Source organism: Aricia agestis, chromosome 11, assembly GCF_905147365.1.
Source record: "Aricia agestis chromosome 11, ilAriAges1.1, whole genome shotgun sequence".
NCBI classification, from domain to species: Eukaryota; Metazoa; Arthropoda; class Insecta; order Lepidoptera; family Lycaenidae; genus Aricia; species Aricia agestis.
The window spans coordinates 6,229,504-6,252,534 of NC_056416.1; the positions used below are offsets into that span (position 1 = coordinate 6,229,504).

General features: G+C 35.2%; 1 protein-coding gene across 6 annotated transcripts in view; it reads left to right on the forward strand.

The window, feature by feature from the left end:
- The first annotated feature begins 997 nt into the window (after positions 1 to 997).
- Positions 998 to 23,031, forward strand: part of LOC121731598 (plasma membrane ascorbate-dependent reductase CYBRD1-like) — an 88,159-nt gene continuing 66,125 nt past the window's right edge. For 2 of the 6 annotated variants that reach the window (XM_042121101.1, XM_042121099.1), the window contains exons 1-2: positions 998 to 1,074; positions 21,022 to 21,324. In XM_042121101.1, coding sequence (XP_041977035.1) covers positions 21,170 to 21,324 — 155 coding nt within the window. In that variant the 5' untranslated portion in view covers positions 998 to 1,074; positions 21,022 to 21,169. Of the gene's footprint in view, positions 1,075 to 5,741; positions 5,744 to 21,021; positions 21,325 to 22,558; positions 22,764 to 23,031 lie in introns of those variants that run through there. The other 4 variants (XM_042121100.1, XM_042121103.1, XM_042121102.1 and 1 more) reach the window with 4 other exon arrangements.

Sequence of the window (23,031 nt, forward strand, 5' to 3'; positions counted from 1 at the left end):
TCCTGCGCCTGCTGGCCGATTCTGTATCGTACATTTGTCAGTTAATAACTGAGTTAAGTAACGAAACGGAGGAGTGAGTAAGGGAAAGTGCCACTTTTTGTATTCACTTGCATGTGATTAACTCACAAATGTACGATACAGAATCGGCCAGCTGATCTCTCGCCAGTCGTTGGTATCGGTCTTTCGTCCCACTGGTCTATGAGAGTAAAGGAATAGAGTGCTCTTGTGTAATGCGCACACATTTGGGCACTGAAAAATGACACCTACCGTCACCGAATCGTTGTGGTGGTTATTATTATAATAGAATAAAAAATATTTCATTTGATTAGGCTCGCAACGCAGTTTTAACACCTATAATATTGCAACTGCTCCGAACTTTAGGTAATGGTTTTGTTCTACTAATCTACGAGCTATCTACTAAGGGCCTGTTTCACCACTTTCTGATAAAGTGCCGAATAGGCTATTCACAACTTTTTTGACAGATTCACCATACTTCATCTGTCAAGTTAAGTGGTGGATAGCCTATTCGGCACTTATCAGGAAGTGATGAAGCCCTAACTCTATTAAGTACACAAAGAACATTCCGTTTTTTCATACAAAATAGTTATTTAGGGTTACTGACCCTCAGCTCTTCATTACCAGACTACACAAAAATCTGAACCTGAAAGGTAAACAAACAATGAGATTATAATTAAATAGGTCTGTTATTAGGTTATTTTAATTAACATTACACAATATTTCTTTTCAATTTTGATTTTGTGGTAACAAAATCCCGATGTTGCAAAAAATTGAAAATGGAGTAATACTAGTGGAGTACACTAATGTAAGTGTAATGAACTTATCAGGCTCTGGGCTTGGCCGGGGCGCTACGAGCTCCCCAGGGTTGGTAACACCACCGCTTTTCTTCTCGCAATCGTATGGAATTGACCCGAGATTTTCCATTTTTCCGGCGGCCCTGCGCCAAAAGGTGCTCCGCGCAGACGCTACGACGGAGGCTGGCAGTATCCCGCGAACCGCCGTCGACTCCACACGTCGACTCGCTCGAGATTAACACAAAAATTTACAAAAAACAAAGTAATTAATTACCTAAATCGCGTGTTTATATACTGTAGGTTGTTGTGGATTTTTTTCTGGATTTTTGTCTGTCACGGAGGCATAGGGCGGGTCTACGGGAGGCTGCGCGCATCTCCTGAAACTAACGCTTGTGCGCCCTTTATTTGAACACGTAAATGTATACCCGTATATTTTATAGTGAGAACATGATTTATAACTTGTACCTTAGGTTTTATTGCATTTATTTATACTTACTATAGTTAAGTGAGGTTCTGATAGGAAATAAGGCTTTTGTGTAAAAACTAAAAACGTAAAATTGGAAAGATCGGATACGTAATATTTCTTTATGACTACATAAATATTACTAGATGACGCCCGCAACTCCGTTGCGCCAAAACTCGTTTATCGCGTGGAAACCGTACATTTTTTCGGGATGAAAAGTATCCTATGTCCTTTCCCGGGACTCAAAGTAACTCCATGCCAAATTTCAGCAAAATCGGTCCAGCGGTTTGGGCGTGAAGAGGTAACAGACAGAAAGACAGACAGACACACTTTCGCATTTATAATATTAGTATGGATTATATTCCTATAGCCTATGTGGGATGAATCATAAATGAAGTGAATACTAAATTTATTAATCAGAATCTGAACTGAAAACAAAATCGGGATATCGTGCCCCCGTGATCTACCAACCTTTTGTTATACACGGTTTGGGGTTGTAATAAACGTAGGTTTTCCGTTAGCCTTGTTTGCATTTCCCGGGTAATTATCAGTTATTTGGGGTATTATACTATTAATTATTAGAAAATTATTATGTGGTTTGCTTAAAAGGTCTTTTGGGCTGTAATAAGTGATTTTGCGCCGCAATTTTGTAGCACGTACCTACACATCTTAGAACTACCCCCGTATTCCCTTTATAAAGCTTTATTATCACTTTCTAGCAGGAATTTAGGCTGTATAAATATCATATTAAGGTATTAGAATTGGTCTTAATATATACCTAATACCTAGAATCTAGGCTCAACATTATTCTTGATGATAATAACGTTAGGCAAATGTAACTTATGAAATAGCTAATTACAAAATTCTACTGTAACTGAATGTAACCTTTATACAAATTGATTGTGTAACGGCGTGATATTTTCATATTTTTCGGAATAATAAAATATGACGACACCAAAATATTTTAGGTGCCTAACTATTACTTACGTATGTAATGTAATACTAACTCATTACAAGTATGATAAATGAGTCAATACTTTTGTAATTTACCTGTTATTATTGTCGTTAAAGAGTGGTCAGGGAAATTGATTTTTTTACTGATGGCGGATCTTTGTTATTTGGTCGGGCTAAACTCAGCCGGCGTAGCATGGCCTCAGTATAGATGAGAAAGAATAGAAATGATGACATACCTTATGGATGACATTGACGTTTTGACCATTGGTAAACTGACTTAGTTTATTTTCCGTAGATTGAAACTCTTTATATAATGTTCTTAGTGATTTCGTAACATATCAGACAAGAACAATACTGGGTAACTGCAATAATGATTCTTTTATTAGATAGGGCCCAAAAACATGAATAAGTAGAATTTTTCAAAGCCGTATTCGTATGTAACCTGTGCCCTGTGGTTTTAACTAGTGTCGGGACTCGGGGACGCGCTAATGGGCCTCTCCCGGCCCGCGAAATAGGCCACGGGATGTACAATGTACATGATCAATATGTGAGCTAAACTTTCAGCATGTAAATCCAGCTTAATTCGTTAATTAAGTTAAATCGTTGATTTGGAGCGGATACTTTTAAAGTTGGGCGGAACTGTAGGTTTTCATGTGGACGAAAGTTCCGCCAAAATAGTTTGTACTTTATGCCTCTGAGATTTCTGGATATTACCTTTTCTCTTATGATGAGGTATATGTTTGAAACCTTTTTAAATTTCTCGTTCTTCAAAAATACTTAGGTACTGTTTGAATCCCTCTATACTCTACATAAAAGATGCTAAAAATTGCTACGAAGATAAGTATAGTCCATTGAATAACATCTAAATTCTAATTCTCATTTCTTGTGCGATTAGGAATTATTTTAGACTAGCGACCTGCCCCGGCGTCGCAAGGGTATAAAAATATATAGCCACTGAAAAAATGATTAAAATAGATAGCCTATGATCCTTCACGTGTCAAATAACATGAAAATTGCTCCAGTAGTTCGCGCCCTTTCAAATAATTTCCCACGTGTTTTCCACATTCTCCTATTAGTCTTAGTGTGATAAAATATAGCCTATAGCCTTCCTCAATAAATGGGCTATCTAACACTGCAAGAATTGAAAAAGTTCCTGAGACTAGCGCGTTCAAGTTAGCCCTTTCAAATAATTTTTCCCGTTTTTTCCACATTTTCCTCTATTTCTTCGCTTCTACTAGTCTTAGCGTGATAAAATATAGCCTATAGCCTTCCTCGATAAATGGGCTATCTAACACTGAAAGAATCATCAAAATCCGTTGCGTAGTTTTAAAGATTAAAAGGAACAAAGGGACATGAGGGAAAAAAAAGCGACTTTTTTATAATATGTAGATGTAATGTAATTTTAGAAGATGCTATTCAATATAAAATATTGATATTTTCACTATCCCTTTGCAGTACTGTCTTTAGCACTGATTTTTGTCGCATCTATGTTTATTATATTCCCCTATCCTTTTAATTTAATTCAGATTCATGTCAATGTTATTATTCCATCATAATATTATTGTCTTATGATTTGCGTGTGTTTTTTGGACACAAATGTGTGGGGTTGATCGCGATGTCGACTGACTTTTACGTCTTGGCAAAATATTAGAACCCCGCAAAGGTTTTTGCAAAGCCTCGCAAAGCCTGACAGGTTATAAAATATCCTAAAATATTACGATTGATAATAATATATAGACTGGAATTTTTCGTGTAGCTTCGTTCATTTTCCTGAATTTATATCAGTTTTTTCATGATATTTGGCAAGTGTAATTGTTGGTTATACCACAACTATTGCTGTTTAATGTTTGAATTTATGGTGTATTTTGGAGCAAGCGACATAAACTAAAGTTAAACATTAACATCTTCTTTAGCCAAACCTTTGCTCCTAGCTGTAGCTTTATCCAAATAACATTGGCTGTCTAGTGTCTGGCAGAAACTGCTGTAAGCAATAAGACTGCCTATTTGTACATAGTTTTCCTATATTATGGTTTTAAGTTTAAGTTTAGTTTTAAGTCGTAAGTACAAATAAAGAATTTTCTATCTATCTAACTTTCCTAGCAGAAATAACTTGCTCAATAATTCATGAAATCAACTTTCGTTCAAAACCGAAATAAAATTTCGAATGCATCGCGCGCGTCGGTGTATCACTGGGCGCGTTTGTATGCAATTACCGCGTCTGAACTTTCCTATTGCATCATGCGTAACTCTGAATTTTGTGTGAGTGCTTCCTATTTTTGTTCCTTTGGATACCAATTAGTGGAGGAATGTTTACTCGGATGCTAGTAATTTTTTTGTGGTAACTGGTACGTCAGTTCGTGATTGTTTTTCTCAGTAGTTAGCTCAGGCGCTATGTGAGTAAAAGTAAAGGTTGGTTTGCACCAACTAACTTTAACTATAACTGTAACTTTAACTACAATGCAAAATGTCAAATCTTTGGTTAAAGTTAAAAATGTACACCATCAAGACGCCATATTTAACCATAACCATAGACCTCGACAAGGTTTCTAAATGCACGTGGTGAAAAAAGGAACTAACGCTGTCATCATACAAAAACCCCATTTTTGAGTTTTGACAGTTCTCCTTTACCAGCAGCGTTCCCGCCCACGTTCATTTATAACCATGTTGGACTAGCTGTCATCTGCCAATTTCTCCGGTCAAAGTTAAGGTTAAAGTTAAAGTTAAATTTGCCTTAACTATAACCACAACTTTAACTTTAACCACGCCTCTGGTGCAACCCAACCTAAAGATTTCAAATCCAAAAAAATAGCTACATGCAAAACTATACCTGCACGCCATTGACAGTGTGATAACAAGTCTCAAGTCTACAGACTAGAACTAATGGTAGCATTAGCACATTAGCTATTTGTCTGCCCAAAAGAGCTTGTTTTGTGTGTTGTGCATTGTAGAGCTTAATCTATCCATATTACTTAATACTTTAAATGGGAAAGTGTGTCTGTCTGGCTGTCTCTTACCTCCTCAAACACAAACTATAATCTTTTATTCTACCTCGTTAGCTACGTAAATGACCTTGTAAAGTCTTCCTCCACTTCCTATATGGAGCAGGGGGTCAACAGCCCAGCGTAATTTAACCACCACATTAATATTCTTTTCACGTGCGAAATCCTTACAAAGCTTTCGCCACAAGGGCGTTTCGTTACTACCCTCCTTTGAAAGAATTACTAATTTGAAGGACGCTCGCATAATGGGATTTGTGTAGACAATGAAAAGAATGTGCATGCGGCATCTAATTAAATTAATGAATACAAAAAGAACAATTTTGACTCAATAAGGCATACCTACTTGCTTTTTTTATTGCTGAAGGCAGGTCAAGTAGCCCTGATGTTACGTGAATCATACCTACTTGCACACAACTGGGTTAAAGTAAACCCTGGGTTAAATATTTATTATCTTTCTCGTTCCACATGAAAAACTAGCTATAACTAAATTTTTATCCAGGAATTTTAACTAAGAAGTGAGTATTAAAACCTTAGATCAGAGTCTATCAACAAGCAGTAATGTTAAACAATTACATTCATAAAACGATCTAATGCAATGAAAGTTTTTTATGTGCACTATCATATTATTTTCAACCCCCGACCAAGACACAGAAACTAATTATTGTAAAGGAATAAATAGTTATTTATACGGAAAACGGACAAGAATAATATTCATTTATTTATAATCATAGATTGATTGGCCGGTAACGTACCGGCAGCTTTTCTACGGTTGCGAGTGTCCGTGGGTGACGATGCTTTCTGACAGACCCGTTTGCTCGTTTTTCCCATTATTTTATTAAAAAAAATGATTTATTAACTAGATAGGTAGCTAGCCTAACCGAAGCCTTCTTGTTGTGCAGATTACACAGTAACCGTAAATGTGAAATGAAAATCTTATCTTACATTTTGTTATTGTATCTGTCTTACAGAGATGACCCTGAAAAATAAATTAAAAAAGCAGTAAAATGTTCATAAAACTATGCATTCTTGACTGACATTATACTTAAGGCTGAAAATTTACATAATAATGTTTCAGGTTTAGTTCTAGGACTCTAGGTCATGAATGAATGTCTTTAGGGCTATTGTAATAACTATATTGTATAGTATACCTATACCAAACAATTTTCGCAGGTTCTTTTACTGCACGGAAATTGTATAAGTAAGTTTTGAGTCCTTTCTCGGGATTCAAAGTTCACACCTCATTTAAATGTGTTAAGCATGGCGGCGATGGTGCGTCAGACACTTTTCCGTTTATAACATAATAGTATTTAGTACGAGTATCGTTTAAAAATATTTATCTTTTACTTCTCTACATAGAGATAAGGCATACATTTTACCTCTTTTGTACTTGGCTTACTCTCTTTAAGAGGCATTGAGGGCAGTCGGTCACCCGGGATAGTATTTAGGCCCATCTTAGGCCTAAGGCATCCCGCTTTTAGCCAAAGCATCGTCTATGAAGTAAAAATACAAGAAGTATTTGAAAACTTCTGAATCGTAATTTCGCGAAAAGTTGGATTCTTTATTGGATTTCATTTCCGGAACTCGGAAAATTCTTTTTATCTTTTTCAATACTTTATACCGTTGTAAAAGTTTGTAAGTTATCTTTTATATTTTTAATAGCCTTCTATAAGAATTAAACTATGCATAAGTAATATAATAATAGCTCCCACACCGGTTTCGGTGACGGTGGCCGGTTTCATTGAAACCAGGCCAGCTACGCAGGAGTAATTTTATAGTGCCCAAGTGTGTGCGCAGTACACAAGAGCACTCTCTGTTCCTTTACTCTCATAACCCAGTGGGACGGAAGACCGACACGACCGGCGAGAGATCAGGCGCAGGACCGACTTTTTACATGCCCATCCGACGCATGGATCATCTTACTTTTCAGACAATCAGGTGATCAGCCTGCACTGTCCTAACCGAACTCGGAAATAACATGTTTCCAACGCGGGAATCGAACCCACACGACCTCCGAGTCAAGAGCCGCGCTATATACCACTAGACCACGGAGGCGCTATATATATGTAATATGTAATTTAGTCTTCATTAGACCTTTAGGAAATAGGTAGATCATACTGCGCTTTTAGGCTCGATATATATTTTGATGATATCTATAGACGCTTTACACCACGTCAGTCTGGCCATGTGGTAAGTACCTGATGGACTTGTGTTGCGGGTACCAGGCAACGGAAATACGAGTATATTTAATACTAATAAATCGCTTCCATTCTATTCCGCGGTGGTGTAAATTGAGATTATCGATTCCAATATATTGTACCTTTAAAAAGTAACATTAAATTGAAAGGAGGCTTCATCAAAGTATGCCAGTTTTTGGCAATTTTTGGCACCGGAACACAATATGCTGGCCTAATTTCGATGAAAAACGTTCGCGTTATACTCATGAGGTTTGTGCCACGTGAATTTTCATAATTAGGTGCGAATGAACTACTTTAGTAATTACTTGCCCTATATAAATTTTGCCATTAGGCTGTCACATTTAAGGTGTGGAAAAATTACCTACGGATAATATTTCCGGCATTTATACAAGGTGTAACAAAACTAGCTAGTAGCTAAGTGATAATACTTTGGGGTTTGTATGTGACCCTTAGGGTGGGTTGCACCAACTTACTTTAACTATAACTGTAACTTTAACTACAATGCAAAAGGTCAAATCTTTGGTCAAAAATGGACGCCATATTTAACCGTAACCTTGAGCTCGACAAGGCTTTAAATGAACGTGAAAAAAGGAACTAACGCTGTCATCATACAAAAACGCCATTTTTGACAGTTCTCCTTTACCAGCAGCGCCCCCGCCCACGTTCATTTATAGCCTTGTCGGACCAGCTGTCATTTGTCAAATTCTGTGGTCAAAGTTAAGGTTAAAATTAAAGTTAGCCTTAACTATAACCATAACTTTGACCATAACTTTAACCACGCCTCTGGTGCAACCCACCCTTTTGACATATAAAGTTGCCTGTAAAAGTATAGCAGCGCTGAAAGAGGAAAATTTTTGTGATTTGTATAGGAAAGCGACCGAGCGTCATAAATTTTCGCACACAATTTTACAAAGTATAAAAAAGTTACTATTTATCGCTGCTAACTTTGACAGTGAACTCTATTTAAGGACACTTTACACACCCTTAAGTATTATCATTTAGTTTTATTACACCCGTATAAACACATTCAGACAAAATATAATATCAGTAGCCAGTAGGATTTAAATTACTGCCATGTTTTCACCAGCATAGACATGAGGGCAGCACCAGCATAGACATATTAAACAAAAAGTTTTGTTCGACGTAGTGTGTCTGTCTGTCTTTACCGCTAAACCGATTTTGCTGAAATTTGATATGGAGATACTTTGAGTCCCTAGAAATAATAAGATACTTTTTATCCCGTAAATATGCACGGTTCCCGCGCGATTGACTAATTTTTGCGCAGTGGAATTGCGGACGTCATCAAGTATTATTATTAAGGTCTTTTCTCGTTTTCCTATGGGAAATGCATGCTGAAAGTAATTAGTCAAAATTTATACTTTTAATTGGTCCGTGGAAACGGGTGAATGTTATTTAAATTATAATGGAGGGTTGTCCCTGGAGCTTCCAAAAATAATAAATAAGGATGTCAGATTATTTTAGAACGACGTTCCTTATCGCCCGTTCGGCGTACAGGCTAGATAGGCTAGACAGAACGATATTTGACATCGACTCTTTTTTATTAGTATATGGGAGTATTCCTGTGCGTCAACTAGATGGCGTTTTTTGAGTATAAACCGACGCGTTGTTAGTATTCCTGGGCGTCTGGATGGCGTTTTTTAAATAATTTTTTTGAGTGTATATTATGTACATACAGGTTTTTGAACATTCGTTCCATTTGGGTTTCCCTTGACACCTCTCAAGTTTTTGTTTGTTTGGAATGGGACCTATAATTCTTCTTATAATAAAAGTTATTTTTTAATTCCAATGTTTATTTATCAATTAAACAAAAATCAAAATATAATTTTAATATAACTTTATTATATTAAATTAATTATTCTTCATTCATTATCATCTTTTGACCGGGTCGCATCAACATTTCCATTTTGCGATGTCCTTTTGCCTATGTACTCTACATTTCTTAACTTCAAAGTTCAAAGAAATTATGTAAATCTAGAAAAAAAAATGCTTTTGCTGGCTGTAACATTTAAATTTCAATCGTTGCCGTAAGATGACATAATTAAAAAAATTATGTTCGAAATATGAATGTATACAGCCCGAATAGGATAGCCTTCCCCATTGCAGCGACTGATTTGAGGCCATATCAAATTGTCCTCTTCCTCGCACTGCTCCAAGGCATAATTGCTCCTATTCCCTAGAACACAGGCATCATAATCACTTGCTAGCTTCCCGGGCCTGAGGAGCAGGATGCCACTACTCACATTGTTTGTTTAGGCGTGTAGTTATTAGACGATTATAATTTTTCTAACTTGATTCTGACAGTTAAAATGTAACTTCGTTAACTTCCACCCAAGTCTCCATAAACGTATCTATAATAGGATTTAGGAAGGATTCAGGGTATATCCTGGCATCAAAACCTATTTAGGCTACTTCCATACCTCATGGCTTCCAAATTCCCAATTCCCAAATTAGTTTAATTTCATTCAGAACCAACAAAGTTAGTTAAAGTTGCTCCATTTTTAATTGAAAGAAGAAAATTAGTAATGAAAATACGGACATCTTAAGACGAGACGCCTTTGTATTGTATATCATGAAAAACTAATTACTTCACTCCACTCCAAGTCTTAACTAAATGAACAACTCAATTTTAATTAAAAAGTTTTGCTAGGTACCTAGATCATTTTTGTTTATTTTCTGTAAGAAACTTCTAATTCCAGTAGTCAATACGTGAATTTTCTCCTTCCTTTATTAAATTATCGTATTAATTAGTCTTATGCTAAAACAAAAAAAAAAAACGTTTGCTAAATATTATAGTTTCGTCTTCTTTAGGCGGCGTTTTACATTTTTTAGGATAGGTAAAAAAAAAATGGTAAAGCGCCGCTAAAAAAAAAAAAACGAAAATTCGTGAGTGTGTGTATATAGTTTTTTGTGCTGTTTCTTTTAGTCTAATAGCACGATATAGCTAGGATACGAGTAATTTTCTCTGCGTTGAATCTCTACTTTGGTTTTTGTGATCCATGTAATGTCCTTCTTTACTATTTTATATCCAATATGAGACGCTGACATTTGTGAATGTCACGTAACACGTTATTGATAGATAATTAATAATAGTTGCTCCACAATCTAGTCACATCCACAACCACAAACTTTACAAGATAGAGAGCAGAGGTAGAGAACACTGGCTAACTGCCATGCCGTACTCAAGGCGAATAATAATTATCTACTTAACTTTTTTAAGGGATATTGACAGAAGCCCCATACACTTGTAAAATTTTTCATTAAATTGAAATTTAATCATTAAAACTTAAAAGTCCAGTGGTTAGAATTATTTTGGCATATGAAAGCTAGCATAGATGGATGGACCAAAGAAGGATGTACTAGTTCAACTATCTGTTTAAAAAATAATCTAATTTCACTAATAAATAAAGCGCTCTCTTTCTAAGGAATTTAATAAATTCTTCGCAGTTTATTTACTCAGACGTCGCGATGCAACGCGCGAGAAAATTGCACGCCCGACAAATAGGAGCTGACTGGCGTAATTTGAAATACTATCCAGAGTTATACTACCTGCAACAGGACCTTATGTCAACATGTATAGGGATCACTTTATAAGAATCCGAGGTAATATAACTCAGAATCGTCTACCGTACTTTCTGTTCTTTGTTTTCATTTAGCGCATCTAAACCTTCTTATGTAACTTTATGTGCAAGGCAATTGTTTCCATACTGATATCATAAATGCGTAAGTGTATGTCTGTTACTTGTTTATGCTAAATTAATTGGCCCAAATTGATTGGTACGAACTACGAATATACAATTGAATCCCGGGATATGGGAACATAATAGTTTTTGTCACGAAAAATGTTTGATTCCTGCGCGAGCGAAGTTGAAGAACTTCGTCTAGTCTTTTAAATATATAGAAATAATACTTAGTTCAGCCCGCGTTTGCAATATAAGCGGAAAAAATGTAATTATTTACGACATCACATTAGAAACCCCAACAATAACAGTATTTAATGAATGTTAATAAATAAAAGTAAATTATTATATTTTTTATTTATTTAAACATTTATTGCACACAAGACAGTATTTACATAGAAATTGACACAGAAAACCGACACAATTTATACTTACAAACCTTCCTCTTGAATCACTCCTATCTATTAAAGAAAACCGCATCAAAATCCGTTGCGTAGTTTTAAAGATTAAAGGGAACAAAGGGATATGAGGAAGAAAAGCGACTTTGTTTTATAATAATGATGTAGTGATTAGAATTTATTGTAGTTTCGTTTATCGCGTTAAAACATTATTTTTCATTGCAATATCTATTACTATTTATACTTAACTTGATGACGCCCGCAACTCCGTTGCGCCAAAAATCGTCTATCGCGCGAGAACTTACCGTTTTCCGGGTATAAAAAGTATCCTATGTCCTTTCCCGGGGCTCAAAGTATATCAATACCATAATTTCAGAAAAACTGGTTCAGCGGTTTGGGCGTGAAGTGGTAACAGACAGACAGACAGACACACTTTCGCATCTATACTAATATTATAAAGCGGAAGAGTTTGTTAGTTTGTTTGTTTGTTTGAACGCGCTAATCTCAGGAACTACTGGTCCGATTTGAAAAAAATTTTCAGTGTTAGATAGTCCATTTGTCGAGGAAGGCTATAGGCTACATTTTATCACGCTAAGACTAATAGGAGCGAGGAAATAGAGGAAAATGTGGAAAAAACGGGAGAAAATTATTTGAAAGGGCTTATTTGGACGCGCTAATCTCAGGAACTGCTAGTCCGATTTGAAAAATTCTTTCAGCGTTAGATAGCTCAGTTATCGAGAAAGGCGATAGGCTACATTTTATCACGCTAAGACTAATAGGAACGAAGAATAAGAAGAAAATGAGGAAAAAACGGGGGAAATTATTTGAAAGGACTTATTTGAACTCTCTAATCTCAGGAACTACTGGTCCGATTTGAAAAATTATTTCAATGTTAGATAGCCCATTTGTTAAGAAAGGCTATAGGTTACATTTTATTACGCTAAGACTAATAGGAGCGAAGAAATAGAAAAAATGTGAAAAAAAGGGGGAAATTATTTGAAAGGGCTCATCTCACGAACTACTGGAGCAATTTTTCTGTTATTTTTCACAGACTTATCTGTAAGTAAGTAAGTAGACCACGTGAAGGATCATAGGCTATCTTTTGTGGACTAATTTGTCTGTGAAATCACGACATCACGCGTAAATGACTGGACCCATTTTGCTGAAATTTGGTATAAATATACTTTGAGTCCCGAAAAAGAACATAGGATACATTTTGTCCCGGAAAAATGTACGGTTACTGCACAATATACTTTTATGATTTGCGCGTATACTATTCAATCTATTTTGATGAAATTTGGCATGGAGATTGGAGATACTAATTTGAATCTGGGACAAGGAATGTTTTTTGTCCCGGGAAAATGTGCAGTTCCCACACAATTACCCTTTTTACTGGTTTTCTACGTCATTATGATATTGTAAAACTAGACAGCTATAACTATGCTACTATTTAGTATGTAATATACAAATAGTATCTAATTTATCCACTTTTATTTCCCTGGTTTGCTTTTACAGGTAAAATAGAGCTACCATTAGCTGTTCTCCAGCCCCTTGAGATTTAACCTAATTTATTCGTTAGTTAAGTACCACCGGAAATGTCCAATTTAAAAGAATGGTATGCCTAAATAAATAGGTACTTTATTATGGATCCTACAAGTAGAACTATTATTACCTACCGTTTTCTATAATAATATTCTTTAGCATTCAATCAATTTTGATATTGCTTTATGCTTAAACCACTGCAACGATTTTGAAAAAATTTTGCATGTCCTAAGGTGCCTACCACACGTGCATGCTTGACCACAGTTTTGCTGGCGCATGCTTTTCGCATGAAAAGACGTAATACTGACTTATCTTCCACACGGCACAGTTATGCATGCGCAAACCACATTCTTGCCGAAATCGACGGCTTGAACACTGAACGTCCAACCACACTCGCAGACAAAACGTTTGTACACAAAGGCTTGCATGCCAGAATTTCAAGCAAGTTAAAAACCGTCAAGCCAAACTTTAGGGCTTGCGCATACTGCCGTTTCACCAACTATATGACAATGTTCAGTGTACAAGCCGGAATGCGCAAGCAAAACACTTTATATCTAAGGATGAGGATAGTTTTTATTACGAAAATTTTCAAATATTTCTTTGTTATGGGAAACCTTTACCAGTCCTTAAATACTCTTTATTGCACACCTATTTCTTTGCTAAATTGGTGAGTGGATTCGCCTATTCAACATTTTCTACAAAGAAATCCCAGATTCCTAGACTCCTTTTTGAAAGCTTTCAATATAATTTATTTATGAAAGCTTTGAGAGAAAATTGCGATTATATTAAATCGGTTAGAGTTCAGTCGTTATTAAAACTTTATAGTCAGCACTGCACTTTTATTACTTTCTGTGAAAAGTTCAACGTCCCATAATTGCTATCGCCTATCAAAATGAGATGGTGAAATAGTCGAGTTAAAAGGATTAATTATTTATTATAAAGTTCATTGTCCTTTTTCTGTGCAGCATCTTTTGCTATTATAATAGTCTCTTTTTTGTCCTTATCCTTTAAAACCAGCAGATAAATTGTCATGTTGTGGTTATCACAAACGTTCTTATCATTGACTTGAACTTAAAAACCTCTTAAAAATATCATGCCTACGCGGATTTTTAGAAAATAAAACATTTTTGAAAATTACTTTAAGTAAGGAAGAGCGAAAATACATGCATTTTCCGACGAAAAATTGCACTGTGTAAATTCCTCATAATTTATGCAACATAAACAATGCGATCCGTGATGTAGTGATGATCTGACATGCCCTAATAAGAGTGCCAACAAGGATCGTCCTGACTGACGAGGAAGGTCAGTTAAATCGTGAGTTGCACCAATAATTATTAACGATTACAATTTGGACAATGTGACCACTAATCAACGCGTAAATTCAAAGATCGAAAAAAATAAAGAAAGGAAAAAGTAAGGGCAATTTTGATTTTTTGGGTTTAAGCATACGTACAAAATGGATGAAATGGACCAAAATTGATTTTTTTAACAATGAGAAAAAAATTACGTGAGATTAGGTGAGATTTGACAAGCGCAATTCGAAGTGTGAAAATCGGTCCCCTGGACTTAGATAACAAAATTACACAAGTATAAAACTAAATGACTTAATTCTACGGCACTTATACTAGGATTGGTCCTTTATATAACGGAAAATCACTTTCTTGTCAGTGGCGTAACTAAAAGCTAATCTTTTCCTGTGCTTACATTAAATATTATGCTGTTGAATAATATAGTAGGTATATCGGTTTCCATGGTTTAAATGAAGAGCTAATATTTAGTTTATTTTTCATTGACACATTTTAGCACAAATCATATTTTATCGGATGCATTTGCTATAGGAACCGATCCTATAGTTTTAGCCCATCATCATAATATAATTTTCTTATCTATTTTAAGATTCTAAATTCAATACCAATGGAACGTTTCGAGCCTGTACATTGCCCTCTGTTTACAAAAAGTCCATATAAGTGCTAAAGGGTAAACAAGGAAATATGGTAGCGCATTAACACCCCTTACTACTAGGGCTGCCAAAAACTTCTATACATATTATAAAACAAAGTCGCTTTTTTCCCTCATGTCCCTTTGTTCCCTCTAATCTTTAAAACTACGCAACGGATTTTGATCATTCTTTCAGTGTTAGATAGCCCATTTATCGAGGAAGGTCAGAGGCTATATTTTATCATGCTAAGACTAATAGAAGCGAAGAAATAAAGGAAAATGTGGAAGAAACGGGGAAATTTATTTGAAAGGGGTAACTTGAACGCGCTAATCTCAGGAACTTCATGTTCCGATTTAAAAAAATCTTTCAATGTTAGATAGCATATTTATTGAGGAAGGCTATAGGCTATATTTTATCACGCTAACGGCTAAGACTAAAGGAGAATGTGGAAAAAACGGGGGAAATTATTTGAAAGGGCTTATCTCGCGAACTACTGGAGCAATTTTTATGTTATTTGGCACTGATAAGAAGTAGACCACGTGAAACATAGGCTATCGATTTTTATAATTTTTTCAGTGGCTTTATATGTTATACCCGTGGGACGCCGGGGCGAGTCGCTAGTACCTAATAAAACTTTCCTGTCTCTCTTACGATAACTATATTTGTTACAGACATTAGAGACAACATCTAAAATAGTAAAAGCGGTTTTACATTTTTTACATCCAGTGATGAGTGATCCAATCCAGTACTGAATTGCTGTGGGCATAATGTAAACTGGAATGCGCCGAGCAATCCAGCGCTGGATTGGATGACTGGATTGGAATAATGTAAACCGGACATAGCAGTAATTGTTGTTTCTTATAAAATGTTAACGTTCGTTTGTTTTACAAAAGTAGGTACCATGAAATATAGATGTATATCGAGAAAACCAAACCAACCTTTAAACGCTATTTTTGGCATTTTCTACCGTTTAAATATTTTACTATTTCAGCTAAATTGTACCTCCTCGTTAGTTTCTGAGGGTGTATCCAAATTAAACTGATTGGTTAGAGGTCAGGGGTCACCAAATGGCGGACCGCGGTTCGCATCCGGACCGCCGACCCATTGTGTTCGGACCATAAAGTTAATATACCTAGCGGAATAGAGAAACAAAGGCCTGAGTAAGAGAGATGTTACTATCAGTAACACTGCGTGGTAAAAAGAGACGTGTGATACATGACAGCAGCAATTTTTTTGACGTCCAGTCGGCACGTGCTGCACGTTGACAATTTAATCTCATAGAAATCATGTTAAATCATGCTTGTGTAAGTGTATACCTACACATATTTTTCACAGATGAAACGAATTTCGGTTACGTTTGACAACTTGAGATTGTTGCTCTATTCCGCTAGGTATATTAACTTTATGGTTCGGACCAAGCATGTTCGAAGAAGAACTTCGTTAAAACATGAACATGTAGCAACAAAAATTGACACTTTTCTCATTGATACAAATACCTTTCTATTTTCCGTTTTTACATTAATTGTATAATTTTTTTTATGTGCGGACCGCGAAGGTCATTTTATTTCTTAAAACGGTCCCCGAGCGAAACTAATTGGTGGCCCCTGGTCTAGGTCCTAGGATGATGGATTGAATGGGAACTTGAAAGCAATCTGTCATAGCATCGAATGTTCCATTGTTTCGGTAGTATTGATTTTAGTCCATGTTCGGTTCATCTTGAAAGCTTGTTGCAACCATTTCTGTATCATAACGCACCGATCAATCTGAATAGCAAAAGCTATTGATAAAATGAATCAAGCTATCAAACATGCTATCGATTTAAATATAACGCGCGAATAACGCTCGTAACTCCGTTGCGGCAGAATTTGTTTATTGCGCGTGAACCGTACATTTTTCCAGGGTAAAAAGTAACCTTTCTCCGTAAACGGGACGTTCAGTGGTTTGGGCGTGAATAGGTAACAGACAATTTTCGAATTTTTATATTCGCGAAGATACAGCAATAGAGAAAATAATATACTTTGGGACATTAATTTTATGGAGTTTAAATTTTTAGTATATTTCTTAATTAATCAAAACGGGATAAAGCTATGAAATAGATAGGGAAACGGAAGTCACTATGTTACATAATTTTAAAGCGCTTGACTTTAATATTATAGTACCTAATGATAAAAAATAACACGCGTAAAAAATAGAATAAATAAAATAAAAAAAGAAAATATTAAATAGAATAAAAAAAGAAAAAAAAATCGTCTTTCAGCGCTGCTACTTTCACAGAGAACTCTCTACAAGGAACACGTAAAGTATTATCACTTATTTTTGTTACACACTGTATACTACGAGTATTATGAAATCTGGGGGCACGGGAGTGCCCCCGCCAAAATGAGCCAAGCGAAGCGCGCAAGGGCACTACGAGTACCTACCTTTTCTCGAAACGTTTCGTCGTATTTTTGAGCCCTCGTAACTTTGGTTTGAATAATGCCAGATAGTTGAAATTTTTATGATATAGTGACATGGGTATAGATATTAAATTCGCAAAGCTTGAATATCGTAGCTATTATACTTTAGATTTTATAGGTGTCCAAAAACCCACAATTTGTTCACTGACTCACTGATCATCAAAACTGTTGATGATCGGTGATGATGATGATGATGATGAAACAAAAAATGATATTAGTACCAAAACAACAAAAAAATTATCAAATCTAACTTAACCTATATCCGTACCATTATAGAGCAAAATTAGGCAAAAATTTGTGTTTTTTGTATGGGAGCCCCCCTTATTTTTTTTTATTTTAATATTATTATTAAATATTAAGGTAGATATATAACTAAGGACTTTGAGAAAAAATAAGGTACCTACCTGTTGCCATTATTGATATAGAGCAAAAAAGGCCAAAAATCACGTTTGTTGTATGGGAGCCCCCCTTAAATATTTATTTTATTTTTAGTATTTGTTGTTACAGCGGCAATAGATATATAATCTGTGAAAATTTCAACTCTCTAGCTATTACCGTTCTTGAGTTACAGCCTAGAGACAGACAGATAGACAGACAGACAGACAGACAGAAGGACAGACGGATAGACGGAAAGACAACGAAGTCTTAGTAATAGGGTCCCGTTTTTACCCTTTGGGTACGTAAGTATGTAAGTTCAAAGAATAGTCGTAGTCTTAGCATTTCTTTGGAAATATTTAATTAAGTAATAAGAATATTTCATTTATTATAATAATAATAATTAGTTACTTAACTATCAATCTATTGCAAGTTTACTTAAACTTGAAACATATTGATTAGCTTTACAAGAATATTTCATTTAACTATCAATCTATTGCAAGTTTACTTAAACTTGAAACAGATTGATTAGCAATTTTAGGATAATTAGTATAGTATGTCTTAAAATATATTTTAAATGGAAACAACATCGGTTAACGGTTAGTTAAATCAAAAAAATTGCTTCGAAAGTTAAACGGCTATACCAAACATCTTCGCGTCATCGATAGTGCGATGTAGGTGCCCAACAGTGACATCTCTTGTGGATTAGAGTACATTAACAACTATATGAAACTGTTCGGGCAAGCTATATCGCGATGTAGACGACCAGCAGTGACATCTATTATTATCAAAAGGAAAAAATAGAATAAAAATCACGTTTGTTGTATGACAGCTCCCCCGAAATATTAAATTTATTTTGTTTTTAGTATTTATTGCTATAGCGGCAACAGAAATACATATTCGATGAAAATTTCAACTCTCTAGTTCTACCGTTCTTGACATACATCCTAGAGACAGATAGACATACAGACATACAGACAGACGGACAGACGGACAGCGGACAGACATCGAAGTCTCAGTAATAGGGTCCCGTTTTAACCCCTTGGGTACGGAAACTTAAAAATAAGGTGAAAGTTTATAATTTATATTATATGATAGTCGGTAAGTTACGACGGCCGTCGCTAGATACATGAGATACATCCAAGAGACAGATAGACAGACAGACAGACAGACGGATAGCGGACAGACAATGAAGTCTAGTAATAGGGTTCCGTTTTTACCCTCTGGGTACGGAAACCTAAAAGAAATACACCCAAAAAAAAAAACAGCCAAGTGCGAGTCGGACTCGCGCACCAAGGGTTCCGTACTGTAAACTGTTATAGAGTGAAAGAAGGGGAAAAATTGTGTTTTTGTATGGGAGCCCCCCTTAATTATTTATTTTATTTCAATTTTATTATCAAATATTAAAGTACGTATATAATTGAGGATTTTGTGAAAATTTCAAGTGTCTTAATGTTTGGGAGTCCCCCTTAAATATTTCTTTTATTTTGTTTTTAGTATTGATTGTTATAGCGGCACCAGTAATACACAATCTGTGAAAATTTCAGAAGTCAAGCTATAGTGGTTCTTGAGATACAGCCTGAAGACAGACAGACGGACAGATATCGAAGTCTCAGTAATAGGCTCCCGTTTTTACCCTATGGGTACAGAACCCAAAAAAATGAACTAAAAGAAAAAACAACGTAAACCAGCTTGCAAAAAGAAATGAAATCCCACCAAAAACATTTTCATGTAAAAATGTTGCCAAGATGAGAACATAATATTATAGTTCGTCGTGTCAAAAAGTAGTGAGATCTCATGTAGAGCCAAATTTCTAACCTTACATACTCAGCCCTAAATCTTACACTAAAGCGCGGCAAAATATTTAATAATAATATTATAATATGTCAGCCGCACGAGAAGAATCTAAAAACTCTACATATTAGTCAAAATCGGTGGCTTGGTCATTTTGTTATTCATCAGGGCTTTGAACTTAATAATATAATATACTATATATATATATATATATATATATATATATATATATATATATATATCTCCTCGTGCGGCTGACACATTATAACATTATTATCAAATATGTTGCCGCGCTTTAGTGTAAAATTAAGGTTTTTAGATTTAGGGCTGAGTATGTAAGGTTAGAAATTTGGCTCTTCATGAGATCTCACTACTTTTTGACACGACGAACTATAATATTATGTTCTCATCTTGGCAACATTTTTACATGAAAATGTTTTTGGTGGGATAGCATTTTCTCTTTATCTGAGGGTAAAATTAGCAATACACAAAAAAAAAAAATAGAGCAGCGCATACAGCGCAGGTCTTTTTCTTTTTTTTTTAAAGTAGGTTAGTGCAAAACTGATTTGCATATGGCTTAAGCAGCTTAGAATAACCGTGTACAGCTTATCCGCCTGCGGCCTGTCGCTTAGGCGTTTAGCATTTATGAGGTTATAAACTCACTGAACAACAACGGGTTGATAGCATAATATCTCGATTCTCGAGCTCATAATCCTAAGATTACTGAGTGAATAACAATGAAACTTTAAGATCCACTTGCAAGCCTAGGTTAAAGTTAATGGGTGAGTTACACAGCTATTTAATGATTTTAAAATTTTAGTTTAGAAAAGATTAAATAAAAAAATAATTATGTTGTATGTCCTTCATTTATGTGAATGACATTACATTTTAATAAAGGGTAACTTTAGCTTAGGCCTGTCTAATTCAGATAGATGATAGAAATATTAGCAATTAATGTGATAAATTTTTTCACATTGATGGCTCTATCTCGAAAATTATAGCTAATGACCATTTTTAGAACTATAGCTTATTATAGTTTTTAGAGTTTTGACAGCCCTACGACAAACGATAAATAATAACAGGTGGGGACTGGGGTGGAGGACTACGGACGTGTTTGATGCATATTTTACTATCCGTGTAATGATTTGTATTATCTAGAATCTGCTTACAATGTTTTATTACAGGTGTTCCATTACGGAATAAAAGATAAACTTTAAGATCGATTTCAAGCATTTTCACACAGACTGAACTTTTTGAATAACTTTTTAAGTACTTATTTATCAATCGATAGGAATCCTGCCTCCGTGAAGACAAATCCAGATAAAATCTGCAACATGACCTAATGCTTTTTTGTATGAATATGAAATAAAATATTCATGATATTGTTTTATGACAGGTTTATCGTTTCCTACATTTTTACGAACTGCTTGCGAGTGATTGCAAAGCACCAGTGGTCGTTAACAGTTGGCTAGTGCTCCTCCGCCGCGCCGGAGGTCCCAAAGGTTGCTAACGCCGCCAAAGTGTCTCCGATAAAGTTGTCAGCGATGGACAGCAACTCTGTTTCCCCGATGCCGGAATTGGCGCCAATCGCGGAGTTTGACAAGTCTCCTCCTTCGCCTCCCAACGAGGAAGTGCCCATGGACGATTTGCCACCGCCGCCAGCTACCATCACCCAGTCTGAGGGGAAGAAGAAAAAAGTGTAAGTAGCTTTTTATACGCTTTTTGTTTTTTTTTTAGTAAAAGGCTGGTAATATGAGGTTAGAAATTCAGATTTCAGACCGCCCGGAACTGAACTCTGTTATATTCGTCCAGATTTCTATACGCAAAGCCATGGTCCGAATTTTCTCTGGTATTCTGGATTTTGGAACTCATGGCCTCATTATTAGTTTAAAAAATAAATCATAATTTCAATAAAACTCAATGTTGTTACAATAATATCATCGGGTGTGCGTTCTGCATCCATTATAGAAATTTGTGCTCTACATAGAGTTCTCCAGTGTTTCCCAAAATACTCCTTTTCAGGAGTTCGAAATAAGTATCCCGAATTACACGCTTTGTTTCAGCTAGGTATAAAATAATTGCCGTCTTTTTTGTGATGTTATAAATTTATTAATGGCACATAATAGCGAGAGTTGAAAGGTCGTTAAATTAAAGTTTCATGTAAAACGAGCACTTACTCTCAGTACAGCTTTAATTTCTCTATTGTCTCAAATTTTATGTTTCATTCAGTACCAGCCAAATTGCTATATTAAATACACAGCTAGCAATAATGATAGAGGCATTTCAGATAAAATATTTAAAAATAGAAAATTGTAAGTTTTTTATTTGTGAAGAGCTACGAATGCGAAGAGCTTAAGTATTTTTTTTTTTATTTTACGATTCATAATTTGTATTTTGTTGGTAGGTTTTACAACAAATGATTAAAACTAAATAAGTATATTATGTACTTATAAAAAAGAAAATAAGGTATCTAAATAAGTGCGTTTCTTTTATGAAAATCATCACCTGATGTAGTTTTACATCAGGTTTTGCTGTTTGTCTTCCAATAGATCCCCAAAACATCAGAAAAGTTGCAAGTGCGTAGCCGCCAGCCGGTCTCTCAATTAGAACTTTATTGTAATGCAGTATTAAAATAAACCTAGTGCTGCCATCTTTTAAACCAAACACGTAACCGCCACATTGATCATTGACAGACTCTACATCGCTCTACAATAGTACATATAATCAACGACAGATGTCGCGAAGCAAATCATATGCAAAAAATTAAACAATTTATATTAACACTATAAACATCTATGTCAACATTCTGAATTCTCTATTTTTCAGAAGAATTAAACAATATTTTGGATATTATAACCGAGAACAGCTGTCTCACTTTTACATTACAGAAGTGCATACTATCTCTTTCATACAAATAGACTGTAAGTCAAAGTAGGACGAGTATCGCCTCCGAATCGAGTAGACATCTCGAAGAGCGGTGTTACGAACGTAGAACATGCTGGGATAGCATTTAGCGCCAAAATTCACATTTCGAACATTTTTATTTTTTTTCCTGTGTTTAGTGCCTATTGGATTTTGTTTTTGTGTGTTTCATTTTTTGTGACTTGTATTCGTGAAGATGACAAGAAAAAGTCAAACGTAAGTTAATTTTTTCTTTCGTTAAATTAATTTTATTGTAAACTAAGTCAAATTGAATTAATTTACACTCCTAATAATTAAAACATAAACTTGCTAACTAAAAGTAACAGAAAAACTTGCGTAAGTAAATGATAAAAATACAATAAAATTGAAAAAAAAAACAGATTACATTTATGTAGAGTCCGAAAAGCTTTCACGGAAATACTTATTTTTTGTTAAATTTGAATTTTTATTTTGGTATTGACTTTTGTATAAGACGTACTTACTG